Source organism: Ictalurus punctatus, chromosome 2 (assembly GCF_001660625.3).
Source record: "Ictalurus punctatus breed USDA103 chromosome 2, Coco_2.0, whole genome shotgun sequence".
Classification (NCBI taxonomy): Eukaryota; Metazoa; Chordata; class Actinopteri; order Siluriformes; family Ictaluridae; genus Ictalurus; species Ictalurus punctatus.
Window position 1 is genome coordinate 9,946,400 of NC_030417.2, and position 18,839 is coordinate 9,965,238.

At 41.9% G+C, this 18,839-nt stretch overlaps 1 protein-coding gene across 2 annotated transcripts in view; it reads left to right on the plus strand.

Annotated features, from left to right (window-relative positions):
* Positions 1–18,839, plus strand: part of nbas (NBAS subunit of NRZ tethering complex) — a 263,105-nt gene that overhangs the window by 121,633 nt on the left and 122,633 nt on the right. The window contains exons 34-40 of one of the 2 annotated variants that reach the window (XM_017493334.3): positions 209–366; positions 3,279–3,350; positions 4,994–5,185; positions 5,295–5,414; positions 6,606–6,729; positions 9,396–9,472; positions 11,226–11,363. In XM_017493334.3, coding sequence (XP_017348823.2) covers positions 209–366; positions 3,279–3,350; positions 4,994–5,185; positions 5,295–5,414; positions 6,606–6,729; positions 9,396–9,472; positions 11,226–11,363 — 881 coding nt within the window. The remainder of the gene's footprint in view (positions 1–208; positions 367–3,278; positions 3,351–4,993; positions 5,186–5,294; positions 5,415–6,605; positions 6,730–9,395; positions 9,473–11,225; positions 11,364–18,839) is intronic. The other variant, XM_047152214.2, reaches the window with a different exon arrangement.

Consider the following 18,839-nt stretch of genomic DNA (forward strand, 5'->3'; position numbering starts at 1 on the left):
GTGTGTGTGTGTGTGTGTGTGTGTGTGCAAAATACTGGGTGGATTATCATAGGACAGAGAAACAGAGAGAGTTCTAATCTCTGATTGCTATCGGCATAAATCTCAGAGCCGCAATAACACCACTATGGAAAACAGGTTAACCTTTCATTTCCTAATTAGTCTCTCTCTCTCTCTCTCTCTCTCTCTCTCTCTCTCTCTCTCTCTCTAGGCTACAGCCAAGGTTGGGATGTTTGTTCTCAGCTGGGTCAGTGTGAGAGCTACACGTGGCTCACGGCTCGTCAGGAGCTGATGGCGTTTGCTTTAACCCACTGCCCTCCTGCCAACATCCAGAACCTTCTAGCAGCCTCTAGCTCTCTGCAAACACAGGTGTGTTTCCTCGTACATCGCACACATTTCTCCCGTTTCCAGTGCACATGTTGGAGCTTGACCTTTTTAACAGCCGGCTGACTGGTTTAAGAACCGATACCATTACATAATCTGTAACCTTAAGACTTTACTATTAAAAACATGTGAAAAAAATAACTGCATGTTTTTTTAGCATCTAAAAAAAAAGAAATCGGTAGATAGACATTAGGGATGTAACACAATGACGCGATCTGTATCTGTTGTCACTAACACTTTGTGAGGCAGGGTGGAACACAGACACACAGGAAGCTGACGTGAGAGGGAGAAAGTGCTCTTTTTAACGATTGTCAAGGTGGTAGGGTGTGGGGAGGTATGGTGTGGGAAGAGAGTGTAGCCTTCCTGGCGAGATGCATGGCTTGACTGCGGCAACATGGTCAGGGCAGTGCCCAGGACCATGGAAGAGGTAGTGTGAGGAGGCTGGAGAGCAGTTTCTTCTCCTTCGTCGTCGGCATCTTCAGCATCGGTGGCAGCTTCTGCAATGGACGGTGAGAGAGAGAAAGAGAGATGGGATCAGTCACACACACAAGAGAGAACTCCCTCACCTTCCTCCATTTGCTGCGTCCTTTTATACTCTGCCAGCATCTCCTAGATGGTGAGGAGCTGCCGCGATTATCTCCTGCCAGCTGTGTGTGCTTTGACCACCCCACACCAAAGCCTTGTGGGCTCTGTGTGTTTACAATATGCCCTTCAGCATGTTGCCGGCTGTTGTGTGAGGAGCGTCGTGTATCCAAGGTGAGCATGCTGCCGGCCCACTGTCACAGTAACCGCCTCAGCTCCAGACTACTGCCTGCGAGAGTTGGGTTCCTAGGGTGTGGTGTCGGGAGAGGCCATTGGCATTTCCATACTGCCTCCTGGCTCAGTGTTCCACTGGGTCACTCTGCCGTTTGTGTCTTTCTCCCTGGCCATCCACTGGAGGGCTGCATGGTCGGTGACCAGGGTGAAGTGGCACCCCGCTAAGTAGTACCGGAGCTCCTCAATGGCCCACATGATTGCCAGGGATTCTTGTTCTATGGCAGAATACTTTGTCTTGGCTGGGGTCAGCTTTCTGCTAATGTAGAGGACCAGGTGCGGATGGTAAAGGGCAGATTGAAGTCAGGGTTCCAAAGGACGGGGCTGCTGATGAGGGCTTGTTTGAGGGCCTGGAACGCTTGCTCTGTCTCGTCAGTCCACCGCACCCGGTCCTGCTGGGCTTTCCTGGAGAGATGTGAGAGGGGGGCAGCTAGAGAGTTGAAGTTAGGCACGAAGCGCCAGTGATATCTCACCAGCCCCATAAAGGCATGTACCTATATCTTCGCGGTGGGTCTGGGGTAGTCTCTTACAGCCTTGATCTTCTTCTCCTGAGGTTTCAGGAGCCCCCGGCCGATGCGATATCCCAGGTATTGTTAAGCCCAGATGGCACTTCCATGGGTTAGCAGTCAGCCCGGCTTACCAGAGACTTTGCAGTACTTAATGGAGGTAGTGGAGGTGATTGGCCCAGGTGATGGAGTGAATGATGACGTCATCCAGATAGGCCGCAGCGTACTGTCGGTGGGGCCGGAGGACAATGTCCATTAACCGCTTTAACAGTGCTGGCGCCCCATGCAGGCCGAACAGAAGAACCCGGTACTGCCAGTGGCTGTTGGTGCTGAAGGCGGTTTTCGCCTTAACATCCGGGGCTAGGGCCAGCTAGGTGAGGTAGCAACCTTGGTGAGGTTGAAGGTGGAGATGGACCAGGCTCTTCCAAGGCACTCCACCAGGTCGTCTACTCATGGAAGGGGGTAGCTGTCAAAGTCAGACACGCTGTTTGGCCTCCGGAAGTCATTACAGAGTCGCAGGCTGACGTCTGGCTTCGGCACCACCACAATGGTGCTGGACCGGGGGCTTGCGGATTCTTCAATGATGCCGACTTCTTCCGGGCTGATGGGACACGTTAGGGCCACTGATGGATCACCACTCCCTGCTGGAGTTTTATCTTGTGCTGCACAAGGTGGGTCTGGCCTGGGGTGGTGGAGAAGACATCTTGATATTGCCTCCCTAGCTCCTGTTCTGGGCCGGACTCAATTCTTCATTCAGGCGTTCTGTGGGACTAGGAGACACAGAGGAGAACATGGAGACTACTGGTGCAGGCAGTATCCATCTTTTTAACAGATTGATGTGATAAATCTGAGTGTTGGGGCACTTACTGGGCTGTTGTAGACGGTAGTTTATTGGTCAGACTTTCTACAGGATCGTGTAAGGATCATGTAGGGACCTTGCCAGCAGGCTAGGAACTTGCAGGAGGCGTAAGTGGCCAGAAAAGTGTACAAAATATATCATACACATTGTGGCCCATGGGTGGAGCATCTGAAGCCTGAAACTGTTGCTTGCCTGGTGGGACAGGGAAAACCGGAAGGACATGAAAGACACGTTTTTCCTTGATGTCCTACCGATGTGTCCACCCTTGATTTAGAGTTTCATGGTATATTGTATAACTGCTATATGATATAGACACATGCTCAGTAAACACTCTGGAGAGAGATTTTCTCTGGTCTGCTTGTATCATCGGCATCTTTTATGCTTTTAAAATGCAACTCTAGCATCACTCCATCGTGCAAGTCTTAACTCAAATCGGAAGTGCGAGTCTGCTTCCAGCTGAGTGGTAAAACACAATTCATGATATAAAACAAGGAAGTGAAATAACACCGAATCGTTTATTCTCAGCGACACATTGCCGGGAACATCAAGTAACAGCAAAGCAGCATCCTGTGAAGTAAATATAACTTTGTGGGGGAAAAAAAAATTAAATTGTGTGTGTGTTTTCTCTCTCTCTCTCTCTCTCTCTCTCTCTCTCTCTCTCTCTCTCTCTCTCTCTCTCTCTCTCTCTCTCTCTCTCTCTCTCTCTCTCTTTTATTAAGATTCTTTACCAGGCGGTGAACTACAAGATGGACCCGTCTCAAGCCCCGGGAGCAGGGGACGACCAAGATCAGGTAGCAGTCTATGAGTTGCTTAAACTTGGACATTGTATGAGGAAGCGTTCTTGCCTTGTGTAAGCACGGCGAGCTGATAAACACAAGAGCACTCAGCCAGTTACACAGGTCATAAAGCGCTTGCTGCATTTTTCATCCGCTGTAAATATGACGGCCTTCGAGTGGAGCTGCTTGATTCACAGCCCGCCGTTAAAAGAATTGCCACGAGAATGTTTAAAGATTCATGTGTTCGCTGAAGTGTGTGGGGTTTTTTCTTTTTATATATATATATATGTGTGTGTGTGCGTGTGTAAATACCCCAAGCCATGCGCTCATGAACTGTTTGCTGGGATCGTTGGTAAAATGAGAGTTTTGAAGAAGTTTGGGAAAGTGGAAAAATATAGTACACATGTACAGATAAAAACATAACCTATCTATCTATCTATACAACCTTATAGCATTTAATGTGCTTTGTATACTAATTGCGCTTCAGAGGAACGCTCTAAATTTGCAAGTTGATCAGAAGATGATGTTTTACGTAGTAATTATGTTCCACAGACTAGACTCTTATAATAAAATATTTAAGGAATTAAATATATGAAAACTGATAGGAAAATAAACAACTACCCTTCTAATCAGTTTATATGGGGCGTCTGCCGTCGTCGTCCCTGTTACTGTAGAAACGATAACATCGTATTAGAACGAGTGCCTTAACAGAAACGTGATTGGAGCTACCGTCACCTTCTGACCAATCAGAATTCATTAGCAGCGTTGATCCGAGCCATGATGTTTAAGGAGCGGATTTGGTTGTCAAATGACCTTTGGAAAGATAAGTGTATTGTAAAGGCATAAAGTATATTGAGTTAAAGCGTTGTATACCTGTCCATTTATTGGATTCTTATATTTGAAATGACCAAGTCTTGGTTTTCTAACCAGCCCTTTTTTGTTTTCAGCCATGGCCCGGTGCTGATTTAATTGCTACATGGTTCCTCTGCTTTTATACTTGTCTTGCTTCACAACCTTTTAAAAAGTAGGTCATCGTTTGGAGAAATGACATTGCGGTAACCTGTTAGCCTCAAAAGCCTTGATTTAGTAACCACATGTACTCGTACATTAATCAGCCTACTCATTAACATTTGTTCCGGATAGATGTTCAGGAATAAGCTGAAAGTTTGGCTGATTATTACAGAGCCACTACTCATTAGTATGATGTGGTGATATTATGTTATCTAACACTTGCTGGAATGACAAAGTCTATAAGTCTGAGTGTTCTGCCAAGAATTGCTCGAATCGTTTTGGCTTTTGAAGAACCATCCTTGTATTAAAGATTTTTCTCGTCTTTACTGAACCAGTTTGAGCTGGATGAGATTTATTTATTTTGGGAGTACATGATGTTCATGTAGCCCCATGTATAACTCGTAAGGATTAGGAAATTGAATTGACTTTTTAAAAAAAAATTGTTTTTTTTTTTTTATTAATGCTTACTTAGACTACTTCCTTCTCACAGGAATAGACCGTGATCTAAACAGCAGCTAGCACTTTTCACTTTTTCTAGCACCTTTTTTATCTCTGGTTCTCCTTCACGCTTTATGATAAACTCAGATGTTGGGCCTTACTCTATATTCTATGGTTCTGAGCTGTACCGTGTTTGTGTATGATTCTAGCAGGCTGCTGCTGGAGGTAGAGGTGGAGGTAAAGTGTCAGGCGTCTCTCAGTCCTCAGCTCTTCTCCAGAGGACAACCGCCCGCACCATTGAGGTTCTTACCAGCACTACAGTAAACACCAAGGCTGTACTGAACACCATCAGTGACTCCCAATGGTGGAAAGACTCCATCAGTTACCTCCGCCCATTGCATGTAAGGTTAAAACTCGGGCCACTACAAGTGAGATTAAAGAAAGCTATAAATGTGGAAATTAGTCAAACTTCTCCTAAATGTTTGATGAGGGTTTTGTGTCTCTTCTCAGGGTCAAGAGTCAGATTTGCACCGCAGTCTGGTTGGATCGGCCAATCAGAACGCAGAGCTGGAGAGGCAAGGCTGCAGCTCGTTCTACGAGGAGCTGTTCACCGATCCATATATCAACCCGGTTAGTTCATTCCTTTAGTCTGTGTTCTTGTTACTTCTTTAGTCGATGTATTTCTGCTGATACTGTAGGGTACAAAAGTCTATGCAGACGTTCCTCTGTGTGTAGGAGCTCTGCGAGTTATCACTCAAAAAATACACCAGAAATGTACCAAAAATACGCCAAAAGAATCTTCTTTTTTTCCCCACGAATAAACACAGCTGACGACACCCCCGGAAGCCCCTCCCTCTTCCTCTTCATCTCAGTTTAGTAATCATCTGGCCAGTACGCTCGTCTCAACTCGATTTTCTCGCCTGAAAAAATGTTCAAAAACAATTTTTCGGTCAAATTGAAAAAGCCCGGGGGAAAATTATAGAACAAACCAACAGCGAAGTGTCCACTAATATCTTATAAGTCATTTTAATGGTAATCTAGATTTTTAGGAAGAGATTAAAAAGCGGCAGTAGGCACTATAGTGCACGTATATACAGGGTTCTATGGTATCCACCAGGTGCTGGAGGGAAGGGAAGCTGCCAATCGTGTATTAGTTAAGATGTAGACCCTAGCGAAGTTTGCATATACACACTGTGTTTTGAATACAGAGAGAGAAGTATTTCTAGTCTGTGCATCAAGCGCCTTGTGGTTAGTGTAAAACTTCATATATACGTGCACTCGAACTCTTAAAATATATTGAAAATGTACTCCATTCACTATACATTGGTAATCTACACTTATATAGTGTTTTTTTTTTTTTTAATAACCTTAGCGGTTCTACAAGGCACTTTACACTGGTTCTCATTCACACACACACACACACACCAGTGGTAGCAGAGCTGCCATGCAAGGTGCTAACTTGCCATCGGGAGCAACTTTGGGTTTAGTTGGGGTACACATTTTGTAGTAATACAGCCTGGATATGCAATGGAATTATGACACTTTGGCATGTGGAGTCATTTGGGCCGGGAATCGACCCACCAACCCGCTCTACCACCTGAGCCACAGCCGCCCATTACAGCAATACATTACTAACTCTTGAGGCTTGTCGGGTCTGTGTATGCATGACCTGTCCTAATGGTTTCAATCAATGATGGCACGTTATGTATTTGTTTACAATATTACCTGAGAAATAACATATGATAAAGGGATTTTTAAAACAGAGAGAGAGAAAGATTCCTCAGTGTCTTTAACTTTGCCGCTGCCGCGCGTGTGTTTTAGATGGACGATGTGTACTACTCCTATGACTACGTCCCTCAGGAAGACTTTGCAGAAGTTTTGCTCCGCACCGGAAAATTAGCTGAGACCAAGACTGAGGGCCAGCAGCTCTTTCCAGCTACTGAAGGTAATCCACGTCCATGTTGCGTTTTTATCGCGTTAATAACAATTCATATTAACGTGACCGTGCCGCTCTATGTGACCCGTATCGTTGAGTACAGTATCTTCAGATTTATTTTTTTTTGTACATTAAATGTCTTAAAAGAATAGACCGGCAGTTATTTGATTTGGAAAACGAATGCATCGATTTGATCTCCCGGTGTGGGGTCCGGATGTTTTGATATTTGGAGTGGACATGTTATTTAGCTCTATGAGTGAATGTTAAATGACCAACCTTCTCAAAGCGGCTATGTAGGCTATGTTTTAGGCCAACAGCTACAGCTTCTGTGCATCGCAAGTACTTAGTTAGCTTGAATATTTACACTTTCTTGCCCAAGTGTTCACCGCAGCTTGAACTTTTACACATTTTTGTAGTAATACAGCCTGGATATGCAATGGAATTAATTGGAATTTTTACCTTTTTTTTTTTTTAGCATGATATGTCTAAGGTTTAAAGCTGTACTTTTTTTGTAACACAAGTGTTCATTAAACAAAACAAAACAAAAAAACATTTGTTGGTTGCATATGAACCACCTTTGATTGGAATTACAGTTAAAGTCTTCTTTTCACATCTGGATGCTGATATTTTTGCTGATTGGTCGGAGAGAGGAATTTCCCATTCTTGCCACAGATTCCAGGTCTTTTGAACCACTCACGGCATTCTGTTGTTGGAAGCAGAATCTCTTCCCTAGTCTAAAGGCTCCTTGCAGACTGGAGCAGGTTTTCTTCTAAGACTGCCTTATACTTCCTTCCATCCATCTTGTCTTTAATTCTGACCAGTTTCCCAGGCCTTGCTGATGAAAAGCCTGTCCACAACACGATGCTGCCGCCACCATGCTTCACTGTAGGATGGCGTTCTCAGGATGATGAACAAGCACTGGGTTTCCACAAAGGTCACAAAGTTCAATTTTGGTCTTATGAGACCAGAGAACCTTTTTTCCATGTTTGCTAGTCTCCACATGGAATGTAATGTGGAATAATTTTTTTTTTTTTTTTTTTTTTTTCCCCCCTTGCTACTTTTCCATAACACCCAGCTTTGTGGATTGCCTAAGCTATAATTGTCCTGTGAGCTGCTTCTCCCATCTGAGCTGTGGATCTCTCCAGCTCCCTCGGTGACCCTTGACTCCTGAGTTGCTTCTCTGACTTTGGTGGATGGCTTCCTCTAGGTGCGATTGTGTCACGATTGTGCCATTAGCTGCCCACTTATGTATTAATGTTTTTTTAATGGTGCAATGCAGGAAGTTTGGGATATGTATAGATTGACACATTCCCAGAATGTTGTCCTGAGTTTGTTTTGTAATAGCTCCCCTTTCTCCGATTTTCTTGGCAATAAAGAGGTAATTTGGTGTATGGCGTGTATTTTCCTGTATTTATTGCTGTCGCCGTGTGATGCTAATTTGTCCGTGTTATGAATATTTTCTGGGATGCTAATTAGATATTAGTATTCTCATGATGTTGCATTATCTTTTCTGTGATGTTAATTTGTTGTTTGTCCTTTCTTTTCATCTTTAATTTAAAAAAAAAAAAAAAAAAAAAAAAAAAAAAATTTTGATTTTGTCTAGGTGCAATATTTCCAAGCTGCAGGATTTGCCCCAGCTAGGTCTACTTTCTAGTGAATTCTACAAATGATCTGTAACAAGGGTAAAAACTTTATAGGAAGAGAAAGAGGGGAAAGTGAAGACCGGACGTGAAAAGGAAAGAGATGGAAGGAAGTGGGGGAAATGTGACTTTGCACAGAGAAATGTTCATGGGATAATTTTGACGCTCGTTCTAAACTGGGTTAAAATGCATAATGTCTGTTTACATGCACAGATGTTTATCCTCCTTAGAAGATATTGAACAGACCTATCCCATAATCCTTAGCTCTGCATGCTCCTGTGTAAAGGATGTTTATTTATTGCTCGCTGTAATATGAATACATTTGTCATGCTGTTTCATCTGCTTTTGCTGATTACATGACAGAAAGCTGCTTCTTATTTCATGTAAACATTCAGAGAAGTCTTGAAATTCCTTCCTTCCTTTCATTTCATTTCATTTCCTCTCCTTTCTTTTTCTTTCTTTTCTATTTTCTTTCCTCCTTCCTTCCCACCTTCCTTGGTTTGTTCCTTCCTTCTTTCCTTCCTGTGCTTTTTCCCTTTATTTTCTATGTCCTTCCTTTCCTTCCTTTCGTTCTTCCCCCTTCCTTATTTCCAAACCTTCCTTCCTTCCTTTCGTTCTTCCCTCTTTCCCTATTTCTAAACCTTCCTTCCTTTCCTTCCTTTCGTTCTTCCCCCTTCCTTATTTCGAAACCTTCCTTCCTTCCATACTTCCTTCCTTCCTTCCTTCCTTTCGTTCTTCCCTCCTTCCTTATTTCTAAACCTTCCTTCCTTCCATCCTTCTTTCCTTCCTTCCTTTCCTTTTTTCCCTTTTTCTGTTTGCTTCCTTCCTTCCCTTCTTCCTTATTTCCAAACCTTCCTTCCTTCCATTCTTCCTTCCTTCCTTCCTTCCTTCCTGACAATCTTCTATCCTTCCTTCCTCCATTCCTCCCTCATTTTCTTTCTTTCTTTTTTGTCCTTTGCCCCTTCCTTCCATAATGCTTATCACCCAGTCATGAGATGAAAAAATAATATCTCTCTCTGTCTCTCTCTCTGTAAGTTCTGCTCCAGTTGGCTAGCGATGCCTTTCCCAGGGACATGACACTGGCGCTGGCCTATTTGCTTGCTCTTCCCCAGGTGAGTGAGTTTGTTTGTGCGTACATGTTCCACTGTGGATGTGTGCTTGTCTGTGCTAATGTGCTTCGTCCATACTGTTCTTCTCGCTCTTGGAAGCATGTTTGAAGTGTGAGCTTACGTTGCTTTGAAAACTGACTGAGGCAGATTTGGAAGAGAAAAAGCGAGAGGAATGTTAAAAAGCTCAGTGGAGTGGGTGTGTTTGCTTCAGGCTCACACATGAATTAACTCAAGATTGAGGCTGTTTACTGACTTTGTTGCTTTGCCAAGAACATCCTCAGCTGAAGCAAGTAGTACAGCCACACAAACACACACACACACACATACACACACACACACACACAGCAGAGAATGATCACAATGCCCTGCTTGATCCTATAACTGAGCAGCCGCACTCAGTGCCGTTTCCTACAAGCGCCTCTTCTGTGATTTACAAATGAATGCAGTCTGTAAACATATTATACTTCTCTTCTCATCCTCTCTCCTCTCTTCTCCTCCTCTCCTCTGTGCTCTTCTCCTCCTCTCCTCTCTTCTCCTCCTCTCCTCTGTGCTCTTCTCCTCCTCTCCTCTGTGCTCTTCTCCTCCTCTCCTCTCTTCTCCTCCTCTCCTCTGTGCTCTTCTCCTCCTCTCCTCTGTGCTCTTCTCCTCCTCTCCTCTCTTCTCCTCCTCTCCTCTGTGCTCTTCTCCTCCTCTCCTCTCTTCTCCTCCTCTCCTCTGTGCTCTTCTCCTCCTCTCCTCTCCTCTCTTCTCCTCCTCTCCTCTCTTCTCCTCCTCTCCTCTCTTCTCCTCCTCTCCTCTGTGCTCTTCTCCTCCTCTCCTCTCCTCTCTTCTCCTCCTCTCCTCTCTTCTCCTCCTCTCCTCTCTTCTCCTCCTCTCCTCTCCTCTCTTCTCCTCCTCTCCTCTCTTCTCCTCCTCTCCTCTGTGCTCTTCTCCTCCTCTCATCTCTTCTCCTCATCTCCTCTTCTCTTGTCTTTCTAGTCTCTTCTTTTTTTTTTCTAGTCTGTTCTCTTTTACTATTTCTTGGTCTCTTCTCTCCTTTCATCTTTTTTCCTTCCCTTGTTTATCAGTTGTCTTGCCTTTGCATTATTTTCCTTGCCCTGATCTCTTTTTCCTTTCTTTTCGTTTCCTTTCCTTTCCCTTTCCTTTTCCCTACCTTTCCCTTTCCAGCATCTTGTCTTTTTTGCTTCTTTTGTCTTCCCTTCCTTCCGGTCGTTATAATTATGAATAATATAATATGCTTTGTGTTCCCTTCCCTTTTCCTTCCCTTTCCTTCTCTTTCCTTCCCTTCACTTTGCTTGTCTTGTATTTCTTTTCCTTCCCATTCCCTCTGCTCCGTTTCCTTACTTTTATTCCCATGGTGTGCCTTGCCTTATAGTTTTTCCCTCCCCTTCCCTTGTTGTTTTTCCCTAATCTTCCGTTCTGGTATCTTCCCTTACTTTTTCCCCTCTCGTTTATCTTTGTCAGGACTCTCTGTCTTCCTCCCCACCTCACCCCCACCCTCTTTTCCTTTCCTTCCCTGGTCATGTCTTCCCTTGTTTTTCCTCTCCAGTCCTTGTCCTTTCCAGCACCGTGGTATTTTTCCCCTTTTTCTTCCATTCCCTTAGCTTCCCTTGTTTTCCCTTTCATTCGTCTTGATGGATTATAAATGACTGTATGTCATCAACAAATCTATCAACATAGTGTGACATTGGGTATTAAATAATAATAATAATAATAATAATAATGGTACGTTAAAGATGTCTGTCTGTCTCTTCAGGTGTTGGATGCAAACTCATGTTTTGAGAAGCAGCCTCCGTCTGCTCTGTCTCTTCAGCTGGCCGCGTATTACTACTCTCTCCAGATCTACTCCCGCCTGGTGCCCTGCTTTAAGGACAAGTGCAGCCCTTTGTACAGGGTAAGCAAACACCGTGTCAGAAATTCACCAATTAAATATCACGAAACGTCTTTATGCTTAGCTGAGGTGTAAAATCCCTGCAGGGGTAGAGGAAAGACCCGGTATAGGTATATAATTAAGGCAGTGGGGAGTGTGTAATAGAGCCTCTCTGTGACCATGTCTGAGAGTGTTAGTGTGTGTGACTGACTGACACTCTTTTTTGAGTAGTTTTATTGCACCTCTTTTTAAATATTCACATATCATTAGTAGGTGGGAACATATTTTATTTATTTATTTATTTATTTATTTATTTATTATTTTTTTTTTTAAATAAAAAAAACCCCGGTGCCTGTGTAGAATGTCAGCACGGACTCAAAAACGTGAAAATACCAAAAAAATAAAAAAAAAAATAAAAAGAAAGCAAATGTTTCTCCATCACATTTTTTTCCTTTTTTTTTTTTTTCCTTTTTTTTTTTTTTATAATTTAAAAAGTTTGGCTTTGTGAATTTCAAGGGCTTCTCTGTCAGTGTTCTCTGGAGCTGAGGACACATTTGAATAATTTTTTATTTATTTATTTTTTTTTTATAAACAGTTTCGTATAACTCTGCTAAATAGTATGTTTAAAGTCCCCATCAAAAGTGAAGTGTTGTGGCTTCGAGTATGAATGTTAGCCTATATATATATATATTTAGTATGAATTCTAGAATCTATAAGCCAATGTGCTTCAAAACAATGACAAAATTCACATTTAGAAGATATATACATTCAAAATTTACCCTCTCTTTCCCTCCCTCTCTCCCCTCCCCCCTCCCCTTCCTCTCCCCCCCCCCCCTCTCTCTCCCTCCCTCCCCCCCTCTTTCAACGCTCTCTAGAATCTGAAATTCCCCGCCCTTAGCGTTATAAAAACCCCCTTGTCGAAGTTAACGTTGTTGACTGAGAGAAATCGTATGGGCAAGCATGGGTTGTAAATGTCTTCTGTTGTTCGAACGCGCGCCTTGTTGTGCTTTCCAGGCAGTCAAGAAGTCAATGGCTTGAATTCGTTCACTTTATTGCATCTGCTGTACTAACTGTAAAGTACGGCTGGGAAGTAAGATGAACACTGTTAGCTGTTTAAAAAGGGGGAGGAGCCAGACTATGTCCCGCCCTGACTCACTGTTTCAGTGGAAATTACGTCACCGCATCGAATAACACCGTGCGTTTCAACGCACTTCACGGGGACTTTAATTTGTTAGCCAGCTATAGCTTTTCAGAATCAGTGCCGAATTCTTAGTCTCAGGCTATAAATCTTTTTGAACGAGACCAGCGACGTTTTTCGAAAGTTTTTATGCCTCCATCACGCTGTCGACCCGTGCGTCCGTTTGAGATTCACGTTAGCGCGATATCTCAAGAACGTGTGGCTGAATGTTTGTAGGATTTATATATAGGGATTATCATTGATCCAAACAGGGTCAAGGTCACTCCAAGGTGAAATGTCAGAAATAGTTTTTCTTCCATAGCTTCCTTCCTGTTTGAAGTATATTTTAAGGGTATTTCAGGCATACAAATTAGTCCCAAGACGGACTAGACTTGGTGGTGGTGTGATTCGTTTGTTCATTTATGTAAGACTATATGCTATCAAATTACTATTGTACTAACTAATTGACATGTCTCGTCAGTATAACTCTTATTTCAGTAACCTAATCGTTATGGTAAAGGGATAATACACTGATGAAACAGAGTGGTGAAAGTGCTTAAATCTGACGTAGTGAGTCGATAAGGGTGGAGTGGGGTGTTCTTAATAACCTACCGGAGGCCTATTGTTATAGCGAAAGAGCGCCAGGACAGCAGACCCCCTGCTGGCTAAAGGTCTTCACGTGCATTATCAGCCTCCAGCCATGTGTGCTTCTGTCGAAGTCTTTCCCAGAGTGTACGTTTGCATTCAGCAATGTGAGAAGTAGCACTGCTAAGAGAGCCGACTTTCCGGATTCCTTTTCACTACAGCTGCTAAAATTATAATTACGCTTGGGTAAACTAAAGGAGGAACAACCTAAACAAACTCTAAAATGCTCAAGTTTGTGTGCCGGAGATTATTTGCATAATCTTGCATGGCAGAACTCATATACCAACAATGTCCTTGCGATGTTGCTTTTATACAACAGTTCTATAAACAACAATTTAATATCGAATAAGTGACATTTCGAACACTATGACCAAATGTTCTGTTTCTTTTTCCTCCGCTAGCAGAAATAGCTCCCAAGGAATCCACACTTGCTCTAGATCACGTCGAGTACTTGACCAGCTAGCACACATTGATTTGTGTGTTCCCGTTAAAGGTGCTTCCGGTGCATTGATCTCCCTTTCTTTCATTTCGTCTTCATCTGGCGAGGTTTCATATTTTAAATCAGACATTATTTTCCTGAAAATGTTTCGTTTGCCACGTCCACCGATGATGTCACTAACTCTACTGTAGTAACCGTTTCGAACTAGGAAGTGGAATTTTACCTGGCGAGTTTAGTGATACACATCAGTGAGTGAAACAACCCATCAGATTAGTGGACCGGGATTAACTGTTGAAATGATCTAAAGGAACGATACATCACGCTATTTAACTGTTTGCAGTTCAAATGTAATGTTACGGGAAGCTCACGAGACTTCAGGCCAGAGTTTTCTGCTTTCTCAGGAACTTGACATGCTGCGTTTTTGTTTGTTTGTTTTCGCATTAGGTTTAAGAGAGAAAAAAGTAAGTACCGTAATTTTCGGACTATTGAGCGCACCTGAATATAAGACGCACCCACTAACTTTAAAAAGAAAAAATTTTTTGTACATATATAGGCCGCACTCGTCTATAAGCCGCAGGTTTCCACGTTGTAACATGAGATATTTACACAGAAAGATGTTACACAAAGATTTTTTTTTTAAACTTTTAATTAAATACGTTCTGTAAATGCTTTTTTCCTAACTGTGTCTGTAACACGGCTGGTTAAAAAAAATAAAAAATACAGTTGCCTACCAGGAAAAGTCATTGATCGCTATCTTCATCTTCCTCCTGCGCACTAAAACCACTAAAGTCGCCTTCTTCAGTGTCGGAATTGAACATCCTCAGAATTACCGGTACTTCGTCACACACTTCCTCAGTCTCTCTTTCGTTGTCGCTCTCAATGTCACTTACGTCTCGAGGCAAATTCGCCCTTGAGCTTGTGCTATCCTCTTCATCACGCAGCAGTCCAGCCTTTCGAAACCCGCTGGTGATGGTAGATTTTTTGACACTGCTCCACGCTGTTAGGATCCGCTGGCAGACTGGAGCAAAAGTTGCTCTTCGCATGCTATTTCCTTCTTCGACAGCCAGATCGATCACCTTTAACTTGAAAGTTGCATCATATGCATTTCTTCGTGTGTTTTCCATGATGAGGGGGTGTGCATGAAGTGCAAAATGACTGGATCTGAAGAATTTAGTGTGAGTGCGTTTTTGATTTAATTCGAACGGTTTCATTGGTCCACTGTGACCTGTTCGGTCATTTCATTGGTCCGATGTGACGAGGCTAAATGTTTTGGCGGCATGAAGCTCGTTAGCCCGTAAAAATCCATAAATTAGCCGCATCATTGTTTAAGCCGCAGTGTTCAAAGCGTGTGAAAAAAGTAGCGGCTTATAGACCGGAAATTACGATAGTGCTGTTGTGTAACCAGCAAAATTCATTCCAGTTTTTACATGAAGTCTGTTTTGTTGCACTTCTCAACTGTTCACTGATGGAGACTTGAGTGCAAATCTGTTTGTGGCAATTGCAGTCCTAAAGCCATCATAGCATAACTGTTCACATGGATTGAGGTCCAAAGCCATCTTTATGGTTTGTAAGTGGTACCATCTTCAGTAATCTCAATGATCTTTAGGCTGCACCATTGTAGGACCATCTTCAGCAGCAGCAATTAACTTCCAATTGATGAGAACTCCAACCAGAAGTAGGACATCAGGATGGATCAGGCAGGTCCAGAGAGCAGAAGGGGTCAGGGTCACTGGTATCTCAGGAGTATCATGTGTACACGACAGAAAGAGAGAGAGGGAGAGATTATTAGGCATGCTTATTGTCTCGTAATATTTAAAGACAATGTATTTTGTGTGAATGCAAGCAGGGACTCCGGCACAATTAGCTATGACAGCATAATTAAAAATGAGAGCCAGCCAAAAGGCGGCCAGCCACTCCACCATCAACAAACCTGGGTGAACACGTGAAAGTGGGAGGGTGACAGCATCCAAACATCCCAGTTCACCACAACATTCTATGCCTGTGAGCCCTCTAGGTCTGTTCCTTTACCTAAGAAAAAAGCTATTCACAAAAAGCTTGACTAAACAAAAGTTTTCAGCCTGCTCTTCTGTGCACAGACTGTGAGTCCCGAACACTATTTGGAAGGCTGCTCCATAACTGTGGAGCTTTGAAAGAGAAAGCTCTACCCCCTGCTGTAGCCTTCACTATTCAAGGTACCAACAAATAGCCTGCACCTTTTGATCTAAATAGGCGTGGCAGATCATAAAAGACCAAAAGTTTGCTCAGGTACTGTGGCGCGAGACCGTTTTAGTTCTTTATAGGTCAGTGGTAGTATTTTATAATCAAAGTGAAATTTCACTGGGACCCAGTGCAGTGTGGATAAGATCGGGGTGATGTGGTCTTATTTTCTGATTCTAGTTAGGGCTCTTGCAGCTGCATTCTGGACTAACTGGAGCTTGTTTATGCTCCTACTGGAACAACCAGACAGTAAGGCATTACAGTAATCCAGCCTAGAGGTGACGAAAACATGAACTATTTTTTGTGCATCATGTAGTGACAATATATTTCTTATCTTAGCAATATTTCTGAGATGAAAGAAGACTATCCAAGGAAGATTATCTACATGAACATCAAATGAAAGACTGGAGTCAATAATCACACCAAGGTCTTTTACTGCTGCACATGATGAAACAGAAAGACCATCCAGAGTTATGTGATCTGAAAGCTTACTTCTAGCTGCATGTGGTCCTAATACAAGTAGTTCTGTCTGGTCAGAATTAAGTAAGAGGAAGTTAATAAGCATCCAGTGTATAATGTCCTTTACACATTCCTCAACTTTTTTTTATTAAGCTGGTGTCTGTCATCTGGCTTTGCTGAAACATACAACTGTGTATCATCAGCATAACAGTGGAGGCTAATTCCATGTTCATGAATAATTTGACCCAGAGCTAGTGTATATATAAAGAAAAGAGTAGTGGGCCTAAAACAGAACCTTGTGGAACACCAAATTTTACCTCAGTATGCATAGAGAAGTCGCCATTTACATCTACGATCTGGTAGCGATCAGTCAAATAAGACCTGAGCCAGGAGAGGACTGTTCCCTTAATGCGACAATGTTTTCTAGTCTACCAAGGAGAATGGTATGAACAATTGTATCAAAAGTAGCAAGAAACACAATCAAGGAGACACAAACCTGATCAGAGGCCAGTAGTAGGTCATTTACCACTTTAACCAGCGCTGTCTCTGTGCTATGATGAGGTCTAAATCCTGACTGATACATTTCATGAATGTTGCTCTTATGTAGGAACGAGCATAGCCGCTGTGCTACAACCTTTTCTAAGATCTTGGAGATAAAGGAGAGATTTGATATAGGTCAATAGGTGGACAGTTGACCGGGATCGAGGTCGGGTTTTTTAAATCAGAAGTTTGATAACTGCTAGTTTCAATGATTTAGGTACATAGCCAGTGCTAAGGGAAGAATTTCTTATTTTTAGAAGGGGTTTGATTACTTATGGTGTAATCTGTTTAAAGAAGCATGTAGGTAAGGGATCTAGTATAGAAGCTGATGATTTTGATGAACTTAATTAAATTAGTTTGGTCTCTCCAAGGGGAGTAAAATATTCTAATCGTTGATCTTATGATATTATATTATTATCTAGTCTAAATTAATAGTCGGAATATTTCGTCTAATAAGTTCATTTTTGCGAATGAAAAAATTTTTAATGAGTTGTCGCCGTAGAAACAGTGACCTATTAGAACGAGTGCATTAATATAAGCCTAAAATTTTCAGGTTTGAACATTTGTTCGTGTGCTGTTGTGTAAGGATTATGTTACCACACATTGCATGGTCCATTGCGCTTATATTAAGTTCAAATATAATGAACTTAAAATATAAATGAATATAATATTAAGTACATTTTTTTTTGTGTGCGTGCGTGTAATATTTAGCAAAGTTCCGCTCACATTCTGGCATGTGTAAGTAAAATGTTTGCTCCGAGAAGCTATTTTAGCCTAAATTAAAGGATTTTTAATTTACAGTCGACTGATACTGTAGCAGTTCCTGCCCTTAGATTGTTTTTGTTTAAAAAAAAAATATATATATATATATATATATATATATATATATATATATATATATATATATATATATATATATATATATATATATATATATATATATACACACACACACACACATATCACATACACACACATACATACATACATATATATATATATATATATATATATATATGTATATATATATATATATATATATATATATATATGTATATATAATATAGTTTAATTACATTTGCTCAAAATGTTCGCTTGTAATAAAACTAACAAAATGCTTACAGTGCAGAAAATAGAGAAAAGAAAAGAAAAAAAAACTCACCACCACATTCATTTTGCATCTTACAAGTCTTACATTATGAAGTAACTTTCATAAAGCTATGTCAGCATAGAATATTGTATTACTTTAAGCCCTTCATGGCTTCTGTGGAAAAGAGATTTTCCGTCTCACTGGGACGTTAAGTGTGGGGGGGGGGGGGAGATAAAGTAATACAATAAAGGGCAGAAACAGACATTTCAGGCCTATATGAAAGGTTAATGTTTGACATTTTAAAGGTGTTTTCTAAATCTAACATGCTTTTCTTGCTGGTGTCAGCGAAGACTAACTGAGGGTTTTCTGTTGTCACTTGTTTATATCTGACTGCAAGTGAATTATTTGAGATGTTAGCTGTACAAAGCAGCGGTAGCTGAGTTTGTGTGTAGCTGTATAGTGCGTGTGTGTGTGAACACACCACGAGGTGCGTCACGAGCAAAGTATTCTATCTCCCAGCACTGAAGTCCATTACTTTAACATAGCAGCACATCAACAAAGTGTTTTATGCCTCTTACACAACTTGCTGCTGATTACAACTGATTCATTAATTCATTGTTACTGATCATTATAAAAACACCGACAGTTCCATAAACGTTCCATAAACGTTCAACATAAACGTCTTCTTAAACAAAGCTTCACCTCATCAATTAAACGTTTCTTTGTTTTTTTTTTTTTGTTTGTTTTTTTTTAATTAGCCGTCAGAGCGTCCGCTGTACATCAAGTCCCTGTGAATGAGCCATTACTGTAGAAACGATGACATATTAGAAGGAGCGCATTTATATTAACCTTACAGAGCATTCTGACCAATCAGACTGGCGAGTGCAGCAGCACTGTGTTGTTCAGGTTCTTTCACACCGAGCGTGATGAAGC